Source organism: Cucurbita pepo, chromosome 16 (assembly GCF_057944985.1).
Source record: "Cucurbita pepo subsp. pepo isolate OVF chromosome 16, ASM5794498v1, whole genome shotgun sequence".
In the NCBI taxonomy this organism is placed as follows: domain Eukaryota; kingdom Viridiplantae; phylum Streptophyta; class Magnoliopsida; order Cucurbitales; family Cucurbitaceae; genus Cucurbita; species Cucurbita pepo.
In genome coordinates, this window is record NC_141813.1 from 13,133,035 (window position 1) to 13,153,677 (window position 20,643).

Below are 20,643 nucleotides of genomic sequence, written 5' to 3' on the forward strand. Positions count from 1 at the left end.
AAAAAACTAGAGTAAAATTAATTAAAAGACTCACTGTTTTTTTAAAGGTGCATATTAAAGTAAATCAATAATTAAAGTGAGTTTTTAATTTAATATTCATCACCAGTCATTTAAATAATAATAATAAATAAATAAATAAAGAAAAAAAGAAAACTACAATAATTTTTCCTTCCCAACTATTTTTACGATTGCTTAATGAACTAGCTGAATGGATGCTGATCCGTACATGATAAAGCCGGCATGTACGTTTCTTATGCCGAAAGACGAAGAAACCAAAGACGAAAATAAATTGCCGAATTAAAAAAAAAAAAAAAATTAAATTCTCTCCAATACCATAAAAGGAAAAAAAAAAAAAAAAAAAAAAAAAAAAAAAAAAAAAAGAGTGCTCTCGCCGCTGCTCAGTGCCCCACTATCGATAGATTGCGGATCTCTTCCTCGGGCACCGGCAGATCGTCCTCTTCCTCCGCCTCACGAAGTTTGCTTCCGGACGCCGATAACCTTATGGCGACGTTATTGACGATCTTGTAGGTGTCATCAAAATCTTCATCCTCTACGCCGTCGTTTTCTTCCCTGCATTGGTCGCCTTTGTAGGGTTGCTCGCGATTGCAGTTGTCGGAAGCGGAGGAATGCCTGACGGCGTGAATGTCGTCGCCGTAGTCGGACTCGGCGATGGCGGCTCTAGCGAACAAGAGGCACAGAAGGATTGTTCCGAGGGAGAGAAGGGCCAGTCGTCTTGAAACTGCCATGGTTGAGGAAATTTGGGGTCGGACTTCTCTACAAAAAAGCTAGGGTTTGATAGTACGGATGATTTCGGTGCAGGAGTTTGATGGCGGTAATGGGATTGAAGGGACGAAGCGGCCACCAATATATATAAGAAATGGATTTGTTTTTTTTTTTTTCACTTTTTTATTTTTTTATTTTTTATTGTTGGGGAAATTCCGTTTAATTGAGCTGGTCTTGAGGCAAGGGTATTGTGCATTTAAACCATGAAATGCTGACACGTGGCATCAATATTCGGCGGAGGATATTATTCGGTAAAATTGGACAATATTAGGAATCAAAGAAAACGGATCGACCAATTAAGTATATATTTTTTTTATTAAAATCTTTGTTTATTATTTAACTCATTAAAAAATTATATAAATTAATTTTACAGTTTGTTATATTTTGTTTTTAAACTAAAAAAGCAGTAATTTTGATATTTACTATATTACGTCATTAATTTTTTAGATTAAAATAAAAATAATACTATACCAAAATAGTTATATTTTTTTAAAAATGTATGGTCAAACTAATATTTTTTTAAGATTAGGCTAAAATTAATATTTTTAAAATATAAGAACCAAAATAGGATATCTAATTTCAATAGAATATTGACTCCCAGTAAATAAATAAATAAATAAATAAATAAATAAATAAATAAATATATATATATATATATATATATATATATATATAATTGTTTTTTTCTTAATTATTACCTTATTTTAATCATTTTCTTTTTTCTTTTTTCTTTGGGCACTTCAGCATTTACCGTTTGGCCAAAATGAATCCATCTCTGATTATCAATGGTTTGTATTCATTTGAAATGTTTCTCAAACGAACAATTCCAAGAATTAAGAATGGTTCATAAGAAAAAGATCATTGATCAGCATTTCACTGCTGGAAAATTGGCTGATTCCAACCCACCTACTGCGTCCTTTCATAGTACAGTATGGTAGATGCCGCTATCATGCTGGGTGTGCAGATTGAAGATGAAGATGTGCATTTTAAACCCGCCCGTGCTAAGATCTTCGTACTTTCTTTTGAAGGACACAGCAGTTTAAGAACCTCTTCGGCCGCGACAATCTGTTTGTTGCGTAGACCGTCGTTACGTATCAATTCCCTGCAATGATAAACGGACCAATTCAAGCAATATGTAGTTATATCCAGTCCAAACACAAGCCTATGGCGTCTGCTAAGATGTTGAGATAACGTTTGAGATCTAATGGAAAAGATAGTTTGCAATGAAAAATGCAAAATCATGTTACTTGAGCATCGACTGTAGCCTTCTTGGAGTGCATTCTTGAAACAGTGCCTCTGGGATAACAGGTGAGTTTAAGAGAATATTTGGAAGGGAGATGTATGATACTTTCGCTTTGTGTCGAATCAACCATTCGGTTAAGAAATGAGCTCGGTAAGCAACTACAAAAGGTAACCGAGCAAGCTGCAACTCCGTAGCAACTGTACCAGAAGTACATAATGCAACCTTACTTGCCTGCAAGGCATGTAAAGTTCAGACTAGGATTGCATCCTATTGACGAGTCACAGCAAAACAATCTCATTAGTGCTTGAGTGGTTAAGTTCTGGCATTATGAGTATCAGTACTAAGCCAAATACATGCCATGCCCTCATAGTTCAGAAAAGTAAATTATCAAATCAAACAAGGAAGAAGAAAGGAAGTAAAATCCTGCTACAAACATAAACGTGAATGGAGATTTGAATCTCAATCGAAGGAACTTAATTTCCATCTATGATTTTAATAGCAGCAATAGTTAGTCCGCTAAAAAATCTATGCATTAAGCTTGACTAGGAGCTTGGAAAAAGAAAAGTTTGCAGATTACGGTAGCTGCTGTGTACAGGCGTGGATATTCTTAAGGTCCAGTTCTTACAACTATTTTACTTCATTACCTCAAAATCATTTGACCTTTCGACTTTCACAAGCAAGACACTACCACGTAGCAGTGACAGCAAACCTGAAACAATTTTATCTCCTAGAATGCAAGAGGTATTGCATGGGTGTCATAATCACTATATCCAAGAATAGGGGTTCAAATTTTCAACAATAGGAGTTACAAATGGAACTATTGCACCTCGGTTGGAGAGAGGAACAAAACCTTTCTTATACAGGTACAAAACCTTTCTTATACCGGTACAAAACCTTTCTTATACAGGTGTGGAAACCTCTCCCTAGTAGATGCTAAAATTGTGAGGCTGACGGTGATACATAACGGGCCAAAGCGGACAATATTTGCTAGTAGTGAGCTTGGGCTATTACAAATGGTATCAGAGCCAGACACTGGGCGGTGTGCCAGTGAGGACATTGGGCTCCCAAAGGGGGTAGATTATGAGATCCTACATCAATTGTGAAAAGGGGAACAAAATCTTTGTTATAAGGGTGTGGAAACCTCTCTCTCGCGATTTAAAATCATGAGGCTGACGGTCATACGTAACGGGCAAAAGCGAACAATATCTGCTAGCGGTGAGCTTGGGCTATTACAGTTGCCTTCCGTACTAGAATAAAAACCAATAATTTTTTTTTAATGTTAGTTACATTGAGTAGACTGAAAGGACTTACACTGAATGCATCATATTTTGCTTGTGGTGATCCTCCTGCAACCAATACGGCAGGCACAGGCCACTTATGAAGGACTCCACTTATATGTTCCTGTACATCAGCATTAGGAGCAACGTGGATGATTGTTGTCAGCTCCGGGAAGGATTCTTTCAGTAACTCCAACGTACTTGCATAGATTGGAATCATTCTGCTGACTTCCTGTAACCTACTTCCAGGAAGCAGGGAAATGATTGTTGCATCTTCAAAAACAAAATTCCCTCAAATGTCTCACTAAGGATTTTTAACTGATTCAATACAAAATCCAGATTTAAGCTTCTTTTTCTTTTAACAAATACCTAAACTTTGCTCAAAATCATTTATACATAAAAAGACAAAATAGCGTTACAAAACGAGTAACACCTTTATAAGGTTTTGCTCAAGGAATCTATGTTCAAAATTTTGAAAAATACTAATGATAGGATATCATGAGACTGCAAGCTTGTCATGGTTCATAAAATGAGAAAAGTGTTTAATACACAGATACTGCCAAGTAGAAATCTACATTCAAGGAAAGTTTAGGCGAGGCGTATTACCAGCACGAATGTCGTTTTGAATTAGAAAATCTTTGCAACTTCCCTGTATTTTCAACTCCAGTAATGAGGCATCCTTCCCCTACATAAAATCACAGGGCATTAGTGTGGCTGCATTAAACTGAGTCAATTAGAGTAAGATAAACGACAATGAATGCAGCCTACTTTTTCATGAATTGAATTCAAAGATGATGAATTTATACACTGCATTAATCAGGAATAAGACATATCTTACAGCATTGAGGTCTAACGTATCCTCGAGAATGGGATGCCCCACAAAGGTTGCTGCCAATCCATTTGATTTACAAACTTCTGCTTCATTTGGAAGTATGCATAAAATGTGGTCAACAAATTCAACAAGACCTTTGAGCCTTTCTTCACCCCCTTTCCAAGCCCAGAATGACGGTGCTACGTAATGGAAATGTACTGGACAAGCCAATTTATCGTTTCGGTATCTAGCTGCAAAACCACCTCAGTGTTCACATGTGGTTCTAATTGTATAAGCAAGTAACAAAACTCAATAGTCCATGAGATGCTGGTGCAAATTACCACGTATCTGCTTTAGGAGGCGGAACGAGAACCCTTTAGAGTCCACCGTTACAACGACATGAGGTTGAAACACTATAGCAGCTTCAACGGTCCTCTTGAGCTTTTCCTGGCATTGCCAAAGTCTCCACATAAACCAGGCAATCCACAAATCTCACGACACGGAGGAAATCACATTCATATAACACCAATCTAACAGATCAAAAAGTAGTCATTATCATTCCTAACATGAACAGATAGTTGCTTAGGGGACACATTGAACCATTGTGGATTTTGGAATCTCGTCGAATTCTTGGGACTACTGGGTGTGTTATCTCCAAGCTCTTTCATAATTCCATGATTCTTATGATGAAAATATCAATTGAAGTGGCTTTTTCATAATTTTTTTTTAACTTACTTCCCCTTTTTACTTTTGTGTTCTTCATTCTTTGATGGGAAGCTCGTTTCTTGTCAAACAGTTGTATCATATGACTATGAGGAAGGTTCTGTTCTTCTCTTGCATTAAAAAGAGAAACAGTAGAACACCAGTATATTATGTTTTGAACTACTCACTCTAATTTTCATTAGATGCGGACATAGCTCCCATATTCCCATTACTGCAATATCCTCCATGGGGAATAGAGACTTCAATCCTTGCTTGGACATCATGGAGCTGTAACAAAACATGTGAAATTTCAATGGTAGTTAAAGAAACAGACTATCACTAAAACGAAATCAATGGAAGTTAACATACAACCGACAGGATTCAAAACACGGATGAGACCAAAATGGCAGAAATCTTAGACTATAGCTTGTCGGTTCAGCCATAAACATTTTAATGAGGGGAAAACAGAAATATGTCCCTTTGAACAGGCGATTCGGACACTTCAAAAAAGTAACAGCTTACCCTCCGACGCCGGAGAAACGAACAGGAACTGGAGATAGCGTTCTCAGAGATGTCATGAGACGAGAAGCGATGGTGTCGCCGGAGACTTCTCCGGCGACAATGAAAACCCTCAATTCGCCATGTTTTGCAGACATCTCGAAGGCATTAGCGGCTACTCTGTAGGTCGATAAGTACCTGTTCATATTGTTGAGAAAACCCCGCATCATTCGCCGTCGTTCAGAGCAGCATTTCCAATACATCCATAACATTTGACGGCACAGAAAAGCACCGCCGCGGCAACTGCGTTTGCCTCCCGCGAAAACGTTTACGGTGATGAAACGCCAATGACCTTAAACCCGGATCCGGTTGACTTGGTCAATCGGACGGAAGGACCTAAGGTCTAGCAGAGGTTTTTGTTTTGTTTTGTTTTTATTTGTTTATTTATAATTTAGGGAATTAAAGGGATTTTTTTTACGACACGTCGTTCGATCTGAACCGACATGTCATCACTAAATGATACTACAAGTCTTTTGTTCCTCGGGTCAGAGTTCCACAATCCGCATCCCCATTTCCCAAATGCCATTCAAGCTCCGTCACTGTATCCAGTTCCGGGAGCACAGTTCTTCACATTTCAGGCGATCGCTTCTTTCAACCTCCATCGGATTCAGACATGGAGGCCTTATTCGGTTCGATTGACATACGTGAACTCCTCTCGACTCAGGACCTCTCCGATCCGACGGCGCCTCTCTCCACCCCCGATCTCCGCCTTCTTGTCAACCGCCTCGAGTCCAACTCTCTCCAGATCAAAACGAAGATACGCGATTACTTACTTTCTCACCATCAAGAGTTCTCGGACCTCTTCTCCCTCTGCAATGACGCAATTTGCCAGTATCACCAAATCTCCAAGGACGTGTCGAATGTGCTGGAGTTGACTACTGACCGCCCGATAGAGGTCAAGATGCGTGAGATTATCGATGACATGAAGGAGAAGACGAAGGGCGCGAGGGAGAAGAGTGAATTGTTGGAGTTAGTTAAGGTAATTGTGGAAATGGATGACAGGTTGAAGAGTGTTAGAGAAGCAACAAGGAAAGGAATGCTCAAATTTGCAGCGGAGGAAGTAAGAGAGCTCAAGACTGCTCTACACATTCACAATGACGACGACTGTAAAGATGGAGAGCCCTTGGTTTACAGGATACTGAGAAGGGAGTGGTACCAGTGCTTTGAGGAGGTGAGGAAACTTCTTTGGTATTTGGAAGATGTTTATGTATGAGAGTTGTACTTCATATTTTTGTCCGCAAATGTACAAACTGGAAATGACCTGAACTTCTGTGATATTGTGTTCTTTCCTCGAAACTTTTGATGATTTAAAATGTCAGTTTCGTTTTCTTGGAATTCTAACAGCTCAAAAAATGAATTGACCTCGAGTTTATTATCAATCTTCGTCTAGTTTTAATAGTGCAGATTTCAACAGTGGAATAGGTTTCAATTCTTTATGTTAATTTGTCAGAGTAAGGTGTATTTGAACTTGAATTAGATGTTCTTAGGTCAGTCGTTTTTGGTCAGTTTTGAATTTGGCGGTTTTTATATATATAAAAATCTTCGTTGGTTTTTTTTTTCACATTATTATTTGTTTTATCTTTTCGAGATTTTGAATTTGGATGTATAGATTCAAGACTTGCTTGTGAAAATCCTGGAACATGCAGTAAGGTTTGATCAGCAATCTATTCGAGTGAAATACTGGTCAAATATAGGCGAAATTGATGGGATTGAGCTACGCACGGTTTTGGAAGCAATGGATGTAAGCCCCGTCTCCCTTTTACTCCCTTATTTTTGCTAGATATTTTTCAGATTTGCACTTTTCTGAATTCGATCAGCCTTCATTAATCATTCACATTTTAAGTTCTTCGAATTTTCGGCATTTTCCATTGCATGAATAGGAATCTATTATCGATATATATTATAATTTTTAATTGAGTCAACAATTGAAGCCTCCTATTCTAATTTCCCCCTCTAGCTATTTGGAGCATTTTTTATTTTATTTGTATCGACGTTTGAATTCATTTATCTTGATGTAATATAAGTCTTTAATGAAATGGAAGCATTCATGACAGGTTGTTGGTATTTTGGATTATGGCCTCGCCAAAGTGGCTGATTTGATTATCAAGTTTGTTTTCTCTCCGGCCTTAACTTGCGGCTCACCAATATCTTATGTGGAAGAAATAAATCAAGATGCTGAAGAAAAGTGTACAGCAGTCCTGAAGATAGTGCCATCCCTAGAAAAGGTTAATAATCTTCCAAGTGTTCATTCCTTAATTTAATTTTTCATACAGAATTAATTCTAGATAGCTCGTGGAATTCAAGAGAGCTAATTACTTTCGTAGGTGTATTAATATAATTTTGAAAATATATATTCAATCAACTTATACCAAAACTTTTGTAGATGAAGAAGTACCGTGAGCCTCATGTTCTTAATATGAATGAGAGAGAATGGCCCTCGATATTGTTCACTAATGTTTGGAATGAGAATCAAACTTCAGTCGCAATGGAACCCCAAAAAAAAAAAAAGTAGAGAGGAAAGGAAGATAAAAAAATTGTTGGACCCAACAAGATGGGAGAATAAAATGATATTCTTTACCAGGACGGAAATGGTTCTCGATTTTGTGAGCAGTTACCACAAACCTGAGATCATAATTCATTAATTGACTACTTTATTTATTAGTGCGAGTAAGGGTGAATGATTCTCATTCTTCTATTCTCCAAGTTCTTGGCTGGTTGAAGAAAAAGTGACTTCTGCTTAATTATACAAATTGATGTCTTCAAACTTGTTTACTTACGCTACTTTGTTTATTCAGAAAGTTAACTTGTCTTTCTCATTATCTTCAGATTGAGAACGTTGATTGTGAAACCATATACTCAGGGGTAACTCAGATTGTTAAGTTCATCTCCCGACACATATGTTATCAAAATAGTTCTTGGATACAACGTTTTGGGAGATTAACGTGGCCTCGGATGTCAGAATTGATTATATCTGGTTTCCTTTCTAAGGTTTGTTCTTATAATTCTTCAACATGAAGCAAGATGAATCTCGTGTTTCTGTTTCAAAATTTTTATGGAGATTGCGTTTGTTGATTGTAGTTGGACTTATGATATACAAAAATTTCATGTGAAACCTTGCAATATTATATGGATAGTAAATTTGGATACGGTGGGTTGGGCATGATTTATCATTTGTATTCTGCAGAAACTTAAATTTACGGGAGCTGATTAGAATATATTTAGGTCAGAGACTGATGGTTCAAGTTAGAGAGAGAGAGAGAATAGATAGACTTAAGCTAGACTCTATGATCTTTTTTCCTTTTTCAGGTAGTTCCAAAAGATGCTTCAAAGCTTGCTGGATTTCAGAAGATTGTTGAAAGTACATCCAAGCTTGAGGGTGCATTAAAGGAAATGATGTTTATTTCTTCATCTGATGCAAACGATGAAAGGCTGAGTATTTTTGCTGAAAATGTGGAGGTTCACTTTGCTTCTGGGAAGAGGAAAGAAATTTTGGCGAAGGCCAGAAATTTGCTTCTAAAATGCGAATTTTCTGTGCCTGAAGTAAGTTCTTAGAACATGATAATATTCCTCATAAATATTGTAGTATGGTCTGTTTTATGTGATAAATATGAATACAGGAGTTCACAATCAAAGGCGGTAAGAAAAAGGGCAATGAAGTAACTAAAAGTTCTTCAAATCAGACTGTCGATTTACTTTTCCTATCTGAGAGATGCGTGGTGTCTGAAGCTGCCACAAAACTGATGGAGCTAGTTCATCAAACACTACAGGTTGTCTTATATGCTTAAAAAACGACTTCTTTTGATAACAAACTTAAAAATGACTTTCATTTATGTTTATGGACACTTGATGTTTTTTTTTAAAGTTCGTATTTAGAACATCTTAATATGATCCAGTTACCTTCTGAGCATTCTATATGTTGTAAAATGGGAATGGGAAGAATTGAGGACATCTAATGAATAGAGATATTTCGATTTATAGCTGGAAAGGCTTGAGACTGTATTAAACAGACGTCCATGTAGGAGTGTAGTTTAGACTTCAACGTCACTTCCTGATGAGTAGAGAAGTGAAAATGTATTTCAGCATTATTAGAGAAAGCCCTCATGGAATGAACGATAGAAAATAAAGCACGGAGGTATAACTTTCATGCAAAATATTATTGAAATCAAGCATGCAGTAACATAAGACATTATTTACAAGATCCCTGGAGGATGGAGGCCTCGGGATTTTTGGTATACACAACGAAATTCTTCCCTCTTGGCAAAAGGGATTTGAAGATTTCACAACAAGGAGGAGGCTCTTTGGCATCCGGTTATTGCCTTCAAATGTGGTTTCATCCACTTTGACCTTAAACCAGAATCCAAATCCATGCATTTCCCTTACGGACCATGGAAACACATAAATAACTTGAAACATTTGGTGTATGCGCACATTTCAGTTAAGGCTGGTGAGGGGCTCCCCACATTGTTTTGGAAGGATGTTTAAACAGGGACCTCTAATCTTCAACAACTCTTCTCTAGGCTTTATCACTTATCGAGCAAGAAAGATGCACCTATTGCGGATTTTTTGTGTTCCAATACAATATCATGGATCCTTCATCTCTGATGAAATCTCATGGAGCCTGTGATGGAAGAATGGGCCGCTTTATCCACTCTTTTACACCCCTTCATGATTCATCCTGTGAAGTCTCTTGGCACTGGGCTTTGGAAAAGGATGGTTTTTTTCTCAACTAAATCATTATCGAAGGCAGCTATCGATCAACATATTTGGACTGGTAGTTATCCAAAAATGGTGAAGTTCTTTATATAGGAGCTTAGCCACTCTTGCATTAATACTTTTGATAAGCTCTCATGTCTTTCTCCATGGCTATACTTATCCCCCAGCTGCTGCCCTATATGCTACAGCCACAGTGAAACATGATCCACCTCAGTAACTGTTCCTTTGCCACCAAGTTTTGGAATTTCTTAAAAGGTGTTTTTGGTTGGAGCTTTCCTCGCCTGGTTGATACTAACAGTAATCTTGTTTTATTGGGGCACCCTTTAAAAAATGACAAAAAGATCCTTTGACTTAACCATGTTTGTACTTTCTGTTGGAGTCTTTGGTTGGAATGAAACACTTCCATCTTCCTGAACAAGAAGCGTTATTGATTCTACTTCACTTTTAGCTATTACTTGGAACAAGTTGTCTCCTCCCTTTTGTAATTATAGCCTCAACACGCTTACTTAGTTAATAGAGGTGCTTCTTGTAATTATTTCTTGATAGGATCTTCTTTTGTGTCCCATTTCATCACATCAATGGATGGTTATGGTTTCCTATAAAAAAAAAAAAAAAAAAAAAAAAAAAACTTAAGACATTATTTAAAAAAAATATATATATATATATCATTTCATTTTGATACTAGGTAAAGTATACCTTGACAGGTTGTTCTGGATATATGTTACCTCTGATTGTTGACAAATATTTTTAAATGCCTTTTACAATAACTGGGATGTGATTTTGGCTATGGAGATCGTGGTCATATAGTATTGAAAGTTTGTAATTCTGATTGTAGGATGTTTGTTTGTCATCCACCAGAGTCGCTGTGGAATTTTATCATGCTGTTAGGGATGCCATACTCCTCTATGAAGTTGTTGTCCCAATCAAGGTGAGCATTTGAGGAAGTGTCCGTAAAACACTTCACTGTTGGCAATTGGTTCCATCATACTTGGATTGTATTGGAACCGGAAATTTTCTTTGCATTTTTATTGTCATATCCATCACTATATAATGACCTTTGCTGTTTGTGAAGCTAGAAAGACAGCTTGATGCTGTCAATCATGTTGCAGTTCTCATGCACAATGACTGCCTTTATTTATCTCAGGAGATACTTGGACTTGCATTTGAGGTATTGTGTAATTCTGACTTGTTTATGTGTTAAATGATTTCTTAAAGATCATCAAGTCCTCTCCCACTGTTATGAAAAAAAAAAAAAAAAATCAAGTCCTCTCCCACTCCCTCTAACTCAACTTAAGGTCAAATCCAGCCTTTAAGTGAACGGATGATCTCTTTTTCTTGATTTCTTATCGTTCTTATTTTGGTTTAAATTCTTTGCTAGGAGGAAAAGAATTTGGGACCTTTTGTTCCGAATAGGTTTAGAAGCTTTCTGTTCTCAATGTAACAGATCTGATTTACCTCATGTTTCAGTATCGATCAGACTTCCCAGATTTCCTAAAAGAACATGCTGTCTTTGTTGACATGGCTCCAAGGTTTCATGAGATGGCAGAAGAAACAATGCATAAACAGCTTCAGCTTATAACTTGTCACTTGAACGAGGTTTGAAGCTAATTGAAACACATTGTTCGAAAATTGTGATTAGTTCTCCTGATTAAAACCAATGTTTCTTTGCTGCTTTTGACTGTGTTTGCACTGGAATAGGCTATAGATGGAGCAGATGGATTTCATAATACACATAGAAGGCAACAATTTGAATCTGCCAAGTTCAGCATAGATCAGGTAGCAAAATCTTTGCTGCTCCTCTCTTTTAATATAAATTTACTATTAATCTCAAAAGCTCAATCATCTAATTAGTTTAACTTAATTATATAGTTCATTCTCCTCTAGGATGGAAATGAGAATGATGATATACTTTGATATTATGTTAAATTACCATTAATCTCAAAAGCTTGACATATTTTTTCAGTAAATTAAATCATCCAAGTCATTCTTAGAAGTTACAGTTGCTATAACTATAAGTGTCCTGAATGACACATTCCAAACTTTTTAACCGTACTATAGTCTTCTCCTTCTTCTTCTTCTTCTTCTTCTTCTTCTTCTTCTTCTTCTTCTTCTTCTTCTTCTTCTTCTTCTTCTTCTTCTTCTTCTTCTTCTTCTTCTTCTTCTTCTTCTTCTTCTTCTCTTCTTCTTCTTCTTCTTCTTTCTTCTTCTTCTTCTTCTTCTTCTTCTTCTTCTTCTTCTTCTTCTTCTTCTTCTTCTTCTTCTTCTTCTTCTTTCTTCTTCTTCTTCTTCTTCTTCTTCTTCTTCTTCTTCTTCTTCTTCTTCTTCTTCTTCTTCTTCTTCTTCTTCTTCTTCTTCTTCTTCTTCTTCTTCTTCTTCTTCTTCTTCTTCTTCTTCTTCTTCTTCTTCTTCTTCTTCTTCTTCCTTCTTCTTCTTCTTCTTCTTCTTCTTCTTCTTCTTCTTCTTCTTCTTCTTCTTCTTCTTCTTCTTCTTCTTCTTCTTCTCTTCTTCTTCTTCTTCTTCTTCTTCTTCTTCTTCTCTTCTTCTTCTTCTTCTTCTTCTTCTTCTTCTTCTTCTTCTTCTTCTTCTTCTTCTTCTTCTTCTTCTTCTTCTTCTTCTTCTTCTTTCTTCTTCTTCTTCTTCTTCTTCTCTTCTTCTTCTTCTTCTTCTTCTTCTTCTTCTTCTTCTTCTTCTTCTTCTTCTTCTTCTTCTTCTTCTTCTTCTTCTTCTTCTTTCTTCTTCTTCTTCTTCTTCTTCTTCTTCTTCTTCTTTTCTTCTTCTTCTTCTTCTTCTTCTTCTTCTTCTTCTTCTTCTTCTTCTTCTTCTTCTTCTTCTTCTTCTTCTTCTTCTTCTTCTTCTTCTTCTTCTTCTTCTTTCTTCTTCTTCTTCTTCTTCTTCTTCTTCTTCTTCTTCTTCTTCTTCTTCTTCTTCTTCTTCTTCTTCTTCTTCTTCTTCTTCTTCTTCTTCTTCTTCTTCTTCTTCTTCTTCTTCTTCTTCTTCTTCTTCTTCTTCTTCTTCTTCTTCTTCTTCTTCTTCTTCTTCTTCTTCTTCTTCTTCTTCTTCTTCTTCTTCTTCTTCTTCTTCTTCTTCTTCTTCTTCTTCTTCTTCTTCTTCTTCTTCTTCTTCTTCTTCTTCTTCTTCTTCTTCTTCTTCTTCTTCTTCTTCTTCTTCTTCTTCTTCTTCTTCTTCTTCTTCTTCTTCTTCTTAGGGACGTAATATCCATGGTCTTTACAAAAGACCTTTCCAATTTACAACGAAGGAGGTATAACTATAGGAAGTAAAAATATTAGACCGTTTACGCCAAGATATAGCATAGTAAACAAAATTGTCGAAAAAGTTTTGTATGAGTCTGTCTTTTTTGCGAATATTCTTTGATTTCTTTCTTTCCACATATTCTAAAAGAAAGTCATGATGATGTTTTTCCACAGTAGGGCTTTTACATTCTTAAAAGGATGGTATGTTAAGGTCATGTCCAATAGATCCTTTACCTCCCTAGGACTTGTGAGATGCCATCCAAAATATTGAGAATCGTGTTCAGAAAGTCTTAAGTGTATGTGCATTGCATAAATAAGTGGCTTTGTGATTCGCTTTTCTTCTTACATAATGGACACCAATTTGGAGAAAAAGTGGTATAAGGCTTCTTTTTTTTTTCTTTTTGAAGATTTTCACTTGGCTTTATACACCTTTTTAGGATGATGTCCTTTCTATATTGTCTTTGCAAGCGTGAGATTTATTGCTTTACTTTTTCCCCATGTCCATCCTCAAGGATTTTGGAACGAAGTCAGTGAATCTGCTTTGTTGGACAATACCACGGAAGCAAGGTCAAGGCTTAATTCGGCCCATTTTGTTGCTTCATTATCCTTTAAATTTATACCAAGCTTCAGGTCTCAAAATTTGTTGATAACATTCCACGTTTCTTTGATCGTGGTTTTTTTGTTATGTGAGAGCCAGTACAAAAATGGATACCTTAGGGCTAGCGTGGTGTTTTCAATCTATGGGTCGGTCCAAAATGATATGCTTCCTCCATCACCCACCCTATGGAAAGTTCGGTTGGTGATGAGGTTTTGATGTTTCTTTATGTACTTCCAAGGCCTTTTATAAAAGATTGAGGGGGTTGATTTTTGTTTGAAGTAGGAGTATATTTGGCCTTTTTCTTCATGATGATATCTCTATATTCATTTGGCGAGAAGGGCTTTGTTCTTCTTCTTTATCAAGAAAAGACTGAGACCTCCCTTTTCTGTTGGGAGCTTATAATATTCTATCGAATAAGGGGTAAGCCATCTTCCTGTCATTTTTTTTTTATAAGGAAAAACAAATTTTATTGAGAAAGTGAAATGTTCAATGGGAAATTAGAAAAGATGGTACTGAAATTCTAGGGAGAAAGCTCCAGAAACTGTGAGCTGCTACGTTGTATCCAAGGGGACATCTCAGTCTCATTGAAACCCCATTCCTTTGGAGCCGAAGCTCCTATGTAAAACATTGAACAGACATACGGACCTACTATGCTTCATGGAATCATTTTTGAGTGTATACCGATTCCTTTTGCAGATGTCTTTATCTATTTTTCTTTTAACGGGTTTAACTATTGTGGATCAGGTTGTGTTCATTCTTGAAAAAGTACATATTATCTGGGAGCCACTCTTGTTACCTTCCAAGTACAGAAAATGCATGTCTGCAGTGTTAGAGTTGGTTTTATCAAGAATCACAAAAGACATACTTCTTTTGGATGACATAGCTGTAGAAGAAACATTAGAGGTATTATCAGATATGCGTTAGCGTTGTTAGCTTTTGACCTTTGTATTTGAATAAAGCTGCCTAATGGATAATTATGTTTGTAGCTTCAAAGACTCATTCATTTGATGCTAGACAGCACGTCATCTTTATTAGAGACCCTGACTACCAAACATCAAGATAAAATGGAGGAGCCTTCCTTGTACAGTCTTGATGTTCTTATACCATCCCTCAGGAAACTCCGTAAACTCGCAGGCAGGCCGCATGCTTTTTCACTTTCTGCTCATAATTAGCAAGACAAATGTAATGTCGATGTTGAAATTAATAAGCTATTGTTGCTGTTGCAGAATTATTAGATATGCCTCTAGTATCCATTACGACGGAATGGGAAACTGGAGAACTACTCATCTCTGGGTTTACCGCATCCGAGGTATGTGCCAATATGGAGTTGTGACACATTTTTTTCAATTATTTTGCTGACATGTGTAGGGAAGATTTGAGTCTTTTGATCTCTTGGTCGAAGGTATATGTCTTGACAAGTTGTGTGTTATGCTGAAGCTTACATGATTAAACCACATTGAAAAAGACCGTTCGGAATCTAATTATATGCGGATTTACGAGTTCAATATCAGCATGCATTATCAAAGGTTTATAACGTAAAGTTCTTCACTTTTGCAGATTGAGGATGTCATCAAGGCCATATTTGCCGATTCCCCCTTGAGGAAAGAATGTTTATGGAGGATAGAGAAGACATGCTCTTAACTATTTAACGAATTCTCCGGCGAGCTATATTGGTGGTTGGTGCTGATCAGTCGTTAAGTCTTGCAACGACCATGAAGTTGCGATGGAAGACAAGTTTTGTCACAGTTCAACACAGTTTCACTTCCGTACAAATTGATCCATTTCCCTCCCCTTTATTAATTTTTTTTTATAAAAAAAAGCATTTGGAGATATAGTTGCATTTATTCTACTTTTTGTGGGGGAAGGGGGGAGGAATACGTTTTATTTTTCCCTTTTTTTTTTTTTTTCTTTGAGAACAGTAACGTAAATCTTTGATTATTTACTTCATGTTTGTTAGATAGCATAGCACCGAGATAATAAGAACCATTACTTGCGCCATATTTTTTTTGTTTTGTTTTGTTTATAGAACTAACAATAAAGGCTATTCATTTCATGTTTGTGATGGCAATGTGACAATGTGGACCATTACGTTGTGCTGAGTGTCACTTAATTTAAAAAACATTAGGAACACGAACAGCGAACTGCCCCATTACGATGTGTTGATCATCATCTCTTTAACTCAGTTCTCCTTCACTGCTGCTAAAGCTTCAATTTGTTCATAGCTTATCCTTTTAGTTAGTCTCATTTTCACCTCCCATGAGCTCTTCAAGCGAGAACTCGTCCTCTTCGATTACCTCCGCGTCTTTACCATCCCATGGCTCTGTCTTCACAACATCTGGGGAGCTGTCAAGGGGCAAATTTCCTTTTCCTCCACGGCCAGCTTCTTTTACAAACTCGCTGTATGAAAAACAATCATTTCAAAGGCCATTTTACACATTTCTGAAGATGTGGGAAGGAATGTGAAGTTGTAACTTACATAATATGTTCGAGCTCAAAATGCGCTCTTCAGGGGAGCATACGCTCCCTTCTTCACATTCAAAGCTACCAAGGCGGGATATCCATATCCACCAACTCCGACATGCTTTTCAAGATCGGGTTGCTTACCAGCAGCAGCCCAAACATAGCTGCAGAGTAATATACAGTTAATTCAGATTCCTATGGTCTTTTTTTTTTTTCTTTTTTTCTTTTTTTTTTTAATTATTGAGAACATTAATATATATTAGACTGTGAAATCCAGTTGTCAAGGAATTTGACTCGAAAGAATGTGTAAGTGGTATGTGTTCTTATACAGTTACCTGTAGGGACTTCTTCTGAACTTCTCTGCAACTGATAACAATTGCTCGAGGTACTTGTTCCTTCCTTCGGCCTTGGTATCCAAAACGTCGGGCAGGAAAGCAACAAAACATATGGCAGCCGAGGCGCATTTCTCTTCCATGACGTCCTATAGGAGTGAGATAATAAGATTCATACTCCCACGCGTATAATAATAAACGATTTTAGAAACCAATTAGCATATAAAGCAAGCAGCTTACAGGACCAGTCAGCTCCGTCACTTCTGGGGGTGCAACATTCGTCTCTAGCTGCTCTAAAGCAAATGATTCAATTGCTGACGCAGTTCTTGCACCCTCGTAAGGAATTGGGCTGTCCTTGTCAGCACCGAATACCAAGATGGTGGGGAATCCTTGAACATTGAACCTGCTCATTAGAGACTGGCAGCAACCCCGTTGCCGATTAGATTGGAAGTAAATTAAGACTCAGATTGGAAGTAAAATGAATAGGAAATAGAAAAGAGTACTGTCCAATGATTTCACGAATCAAGTGACTCAAAGACTGGAGTTTCTATTGAAAGTATCATTCATTTTCAAATTCTTCATTTTCAATGAAAGAATAAATCAAGAGCTTCTAAAAATAGGTCATACATAAAGATAGGTCATCCATAAAGATAAATTAAATTAAAAACTCACTTCCAAACAGTACATTCCTCGGGATGTTTTTCTGTACAATAATGTTCTAAATGTACTTTTAAGGGACTAGCATAATACGATTTTTACTTGGAAAACTTTTAAATAATCAGTCAGCCGTACAACTACAATTAGAAAAGGAACGAACATCCGGCTGGCAGGTAATCGGAAGCCAAGTGATAGACAAAATGATCATTCAAGTGATCAAACAGACCCGATAAGGCCAACTATGTAATAAATTTGAACCACATAATCTCACTACAAATCTACAATTAGTTGACGATAGATATTGATAGTGGGGCACATTATATTTCAAGCATAAGCAAAGTCGAATATTTGTTACAAATTTAGATCCTACACTCTCATCTCTAGTTTCTAGCTACCACATGTAGTAGTAAGAAAGTTATAACTTAAGACTTTAAATCAGGCTGTTCACTCAAGTCTAGGACTTAGGCAAGACTTCTCAATCGAGCTATGTGTTTTTGGCATCACACTTTCATATACATACGACAGATCAATAAAGTTCCAAATATTTCTTGCTCAAATAAGTATTAGCTGAAATTTGACTAACCTTCTCGGCATCACAGTCTACGTGACCCAACTTCACCTTCCCCTTCAAATTTTTGGCAGCCTTCTTCCATTCTGGAGCCAGTCGTTTACAATGTCCACACCTTGTAAGATAAATTCGAACAATGAAATTATCACCCTGGAAAAAATATAAAATATAATCAAGCTCTATAATACAAAATAATAAGTCCTTACCAAGGAGCAAAGAACTCCACAATCCAGAGATCTTTACTTTTTATCACTAACTCATCGAAGTTGCGAGAATTCAATTCTTCTGAAGCACTGGGTTCTGCTTTCTCATTTGACCCTCCTCCAGCTGTTTTTCCACTTAGACGTTCCTTTAAAAGAGCCTTTACCTGAGAAGAAAAGAAAACGAATGCAATGTATCAAGTGAATGTCTGAGGAATGTAACAAGTATTTTCACAATTGTCAAAGGATATTTTACATGTTATCTAGCTAATGAAAAAGCCAAAAACAAAAAGAAGAAAAGAAAGTTAATGCTGTAAATGAACGTTCTCCCAACATGTTACGATGCGAACCTGTTGCAGAGCAAATTCTGCAATGGGTTTAACATCCCGAGCTCCTTGGTAGTCTACCGGAGGATTTCCAGGTGCAAAGACTTTTATGGTTGGGAATCCTCTAATGCCATATTCCTGCAGAAATAAGCAACGACATACTGAATATAGGGAAATTGAGGGGAGCATAGTGAAAAAGAAGTGTTTTAATTAAAACTTGCGATAAAAAGGCACGAGGAGTAACACTATGGTCCTGGGGTGAGAAGATAGGCCTAACTGAAGTCTCTCAATTTTCATATCCAAACTCTTACTAATATTTTAAACATCAATGCAAGGATATCATTCAAGAAAGAGAAGATGCACAGCGATACTCAGAGTGACCGCTTTAACATTTTAGCAGTCATTTTCAACTAGAGAACCCTTGCATTGTATCCATGCTCAAAGTGTACAAACAATAATAACCATGTGTATTCATAGAACAGGAAAAGTTCCCAAACTTCGAAGGAAAAAATCATGGAAAATGCAGCATCTATCTTCAGCGCCTCTCAGTTTTTATAGCCTTTTCCTCTTTCTAGGAAAGCCATGAATACGGAAAGACAAGACAGGTTAAGTAACACAGCATCAAACTCCATCTATTCCAAACAATAACAGTGAGAAGTAAAGTAATAGGTTCAACTTAAAAAATGTAGCAACCGACTTTGATTTACAGATAGGAATGACTCCACCAAATAGATTCACGTGGTTAGAATTAACATAAGCGACATGACTTCTAGCAGAGCACAGGTTAGTTCTTTGGAGAGTAAATAACAATCGCACGTTTGCGATGGAAATTTATTGATGAAAAGAAGTCAACAAAAAAATGCTAGCAATGCAAAAGAGATTATGAAATAACTGCTGAATGGCGTTGATTACAATAGTAATAATGAACCTGAGCAAGTGACTTGTGCGCGTCCGCATCAAGTGCTGCTACTGTAGCGACTCCTTTCAAAACGGTAGCCGCCTTCTCCCATACAGGCGTGAGAGCTTGGCAATGACCGCACCAAGGTGCAAAAAACTCGACTAGAACGATGCCATTTGAGTTCAAAACCTATTACATCGCAAAATTTACATTATAAAGTTCAAATATGCAAATGCAGGACATATAACTTGAAAACTAAACGGATTTCCACAATTATGACACCGGACTACGATAGAAATGAGGAAAACAAAGTCAAAATAATAATAATAATCTAATAACTGCATCTAGCAAAGAAAAAAAAAGAAGGAAACAGATCGCTAAGCCGATTTGATCAAAACCTTATCTCGTACAAATATCATTCCCATCCGATTCCAACCGATATCACATAGATGATGGATAAGCAATAATTCGACTAACGTATAAATAGTGAGATCGTCTAAAATCTGAAAATAGTCAACAATAAAGAAAGACACCAAATATTTCCGAACCTCAGAAACACTAAATAGCACTCGAAAACACATTTCAATTGCGATAAAAAAAATGAAAAAAAAATATTCAATCGATAATTTCCGAACCTCAGAAACACTGAATAGCACTCGAAAACACATTTCAATTGCGATAAAAAAAAATGAAAAAAAGTATTCAATCGATAATTTCCGAACCTCAGAAACACTAAATAGCACTCGAAAACACATTTCAATTGCGATAAAAAAAAATGAAAAAAAAATATTCAATCGATAATTTCCGAAATAAAAAGACATCCACAGAGATATCACCGAGTGCGATTTCTCCGAGAGAATTCAAGAAGCAACAAAAAAGAAGAATGCTAGATAAAATAATTCGCTAAGACATACAAAATGGAAAGGAAATGAAATGGAGATTGGAAACAGACCTTCGACTTGAAGTTGGAAGGAGTTAGTTGAAGAACGGGAGACGACGCCCCATACAGTGCGTCGCTGAAATCGAAAGCAAGGAAGAAGATGAAAACTAAAACCGTTAAAATCGGCGATCGATCACTTCTCATTCTCTCTCGCTCTTTTTCTGGATCAAGGTAGAAACCTCTCGACAAACGAACGCGCGCGCAGACACTGATAAACCCTCCAGAATTTTTGAAGAGTTCGTTCTTTTTATGGCTTCTGGTTTTTTTGTAGAACGAGTGTTAGTGCGGCAGCCAATAAGAAGTTTACAAGTCAGCATTGCAGTTTT

At 36.8% G+C, this 20,643-nt stretch overlaps 3 protein-coding genes across 5 annotated transcripts; 1 reads left to right on the forward strand and 2 right to left on the reverse strand.

Annotated features, from left to right (window-relative positions):
• Window positions 1-1,536: 1,536 nt before the first annotated feature.
• LPXB (lipid-A-disaccharide synthase B) lies at window positions 1,537-5,721 on the reverse strand. Of its 3 annotated transcripts, XM_023657002.2 has the most exons (8): window positions 5,339-5,721; window positions 5,005-5,104; window positions 4,456-4,561; window positions 4,142-4,365; window positions 3,910-3,988; window positions 3,338-3,576; window positions 2,031-2,257; window positions 1,537-1,885 (listed from the first exon to the last, which is right to left on the reverse strand). In XM_023657002.2, exons 1-8 carry the CDS (start codon window positions 5,584-5,586, stop codon window positions 1,690-1,692), a joined length of 1,419 nt encoding a protein of 472 aa, XP_023512770.1. In that variant the 5' UTR covers window positions 5,587-5,721; the 3' UTR covers window positions 1,537-1,689. The 3 variants fall into 3 exon arrangements, with proteins under 3 accessions (XP_023512770.1, XP_086974540.1, XP_086974539.1); XM_087118414.1 differs by lacking the exon at window positions 2,031-2,257 and having other exon boundaries at window positions 1,730-1,885; XM_087118413.1 differs by lacking the exon at window positions 1,537-1,885 and having other exon boundaries at window positions 2,114-2,293.
• Window positions 5,722-5,858: 137 nt separating this feature from the next.
• ATZW10 (centromere/kinetochore protein, putative (ZW10)) lies at window positions 5,859-15,934 on the forward strand. Its single transcript, XM_023657004.2, has 14 exons — window positions 5,859-6,545; window positions 6,984-7,115; window positions 7,429-7,599; window positions 8,201-8,362; window positions 8,681-8,914; window positions 8,992-9,141; window positions 10,923-11,015; window positions 11,160-11,255; window positions 11,555-11,683; window positions 11,786-11,863; window positions 14,681-14,839; window positions 14,923-15,070; window positions 15,163-15,245; window positions 15,494-15,934. The coding sequence occupies exons 1-14, from the start codon at window positions 5,988-5,990 to the stop codon at window positions 15,575-15,577; spliced, it is 2,277 nt and encodes a 758-aa protein (XP_023512772.1). The 5' UTR covers window positions 5,859-5,987; the 3' UTR covers window positions 15,578-15,934.
• Window positions 15,927-20,563, reverse strand: LOC111777419 (protein disulfide isomerase-like 2-3). Its single transcript, XM_023657006.2, is given in 10 exon segments — window positions 15,927-16,333; window positions 16,413-16,432; window positions 16,434-16,560; window positions 16,732-16,877; window positions 16,969-17,145; window positions 17,969-18,068; window positions 18,160-18,320; window positions 18,504-18,617; window positions 19,408-19,566; window positions 20,330-20,563. Coding segments are annotated over 10 exon segments (1,302 nt in total). The 5' UTR covers window positions 20,462-20,563; the 3' UTR covers window positions 15,927-16,167.
• Window positions 20,564-20,643: the final 80 nt, after the last annotated feature.

What these genes read in the sequence shown, in the direction of transcription:
- LPXB (XM_023657002.2), bottom strand. Translation starts at nt 5,586, where the DNA reads ATGTTATGGATGTATTGGAAATGCTGCTCTGAACGACGGCGAATGATG. An exon ending in CGCATCTAATGAAAATTAGA is followed by an intron (nt 4,562 to 5,004) that starts GTGAGTAGTTCA and finishes TGGCAATGCCAG; the next exon opens with GAAAAGCTCAAGAGGACCGT. An exon ending in ATACGTTAGACCTCAATGCT is followed by an intron (nt 3,989 to 4,141) that starts GTAAGATATGTC and finishes GATTTTATGTAG; the next exon opens with GGGAAGGATGCCTCATTACT.
- ATZW10 (XM_023657004.2), top strand. Translation starts at nt 5,988, where the DNA reads ATGGAGGCCTTATTCGGTTCGATTGACATACGTGAACTCCTCTCGACT. An exon ending in GGTACCAGTGCTTTGAGGAG is followed by an intron (nt 6,546 to 6,983) that starts GTGAGGAAACTT and finishes TTGGATGTATAG; the next exon opens with ATTCAAGACTTGCTTGTGAA. An exon ending in CTGGGTTTACCGCATCCGAG is followed by an intron (nt 15,246 to 15,493) that starts GTATGTGCCAAT and finishes TCACTTTTGCAG; the next exon opens with ATTGAGGATGTCATCAAGGC.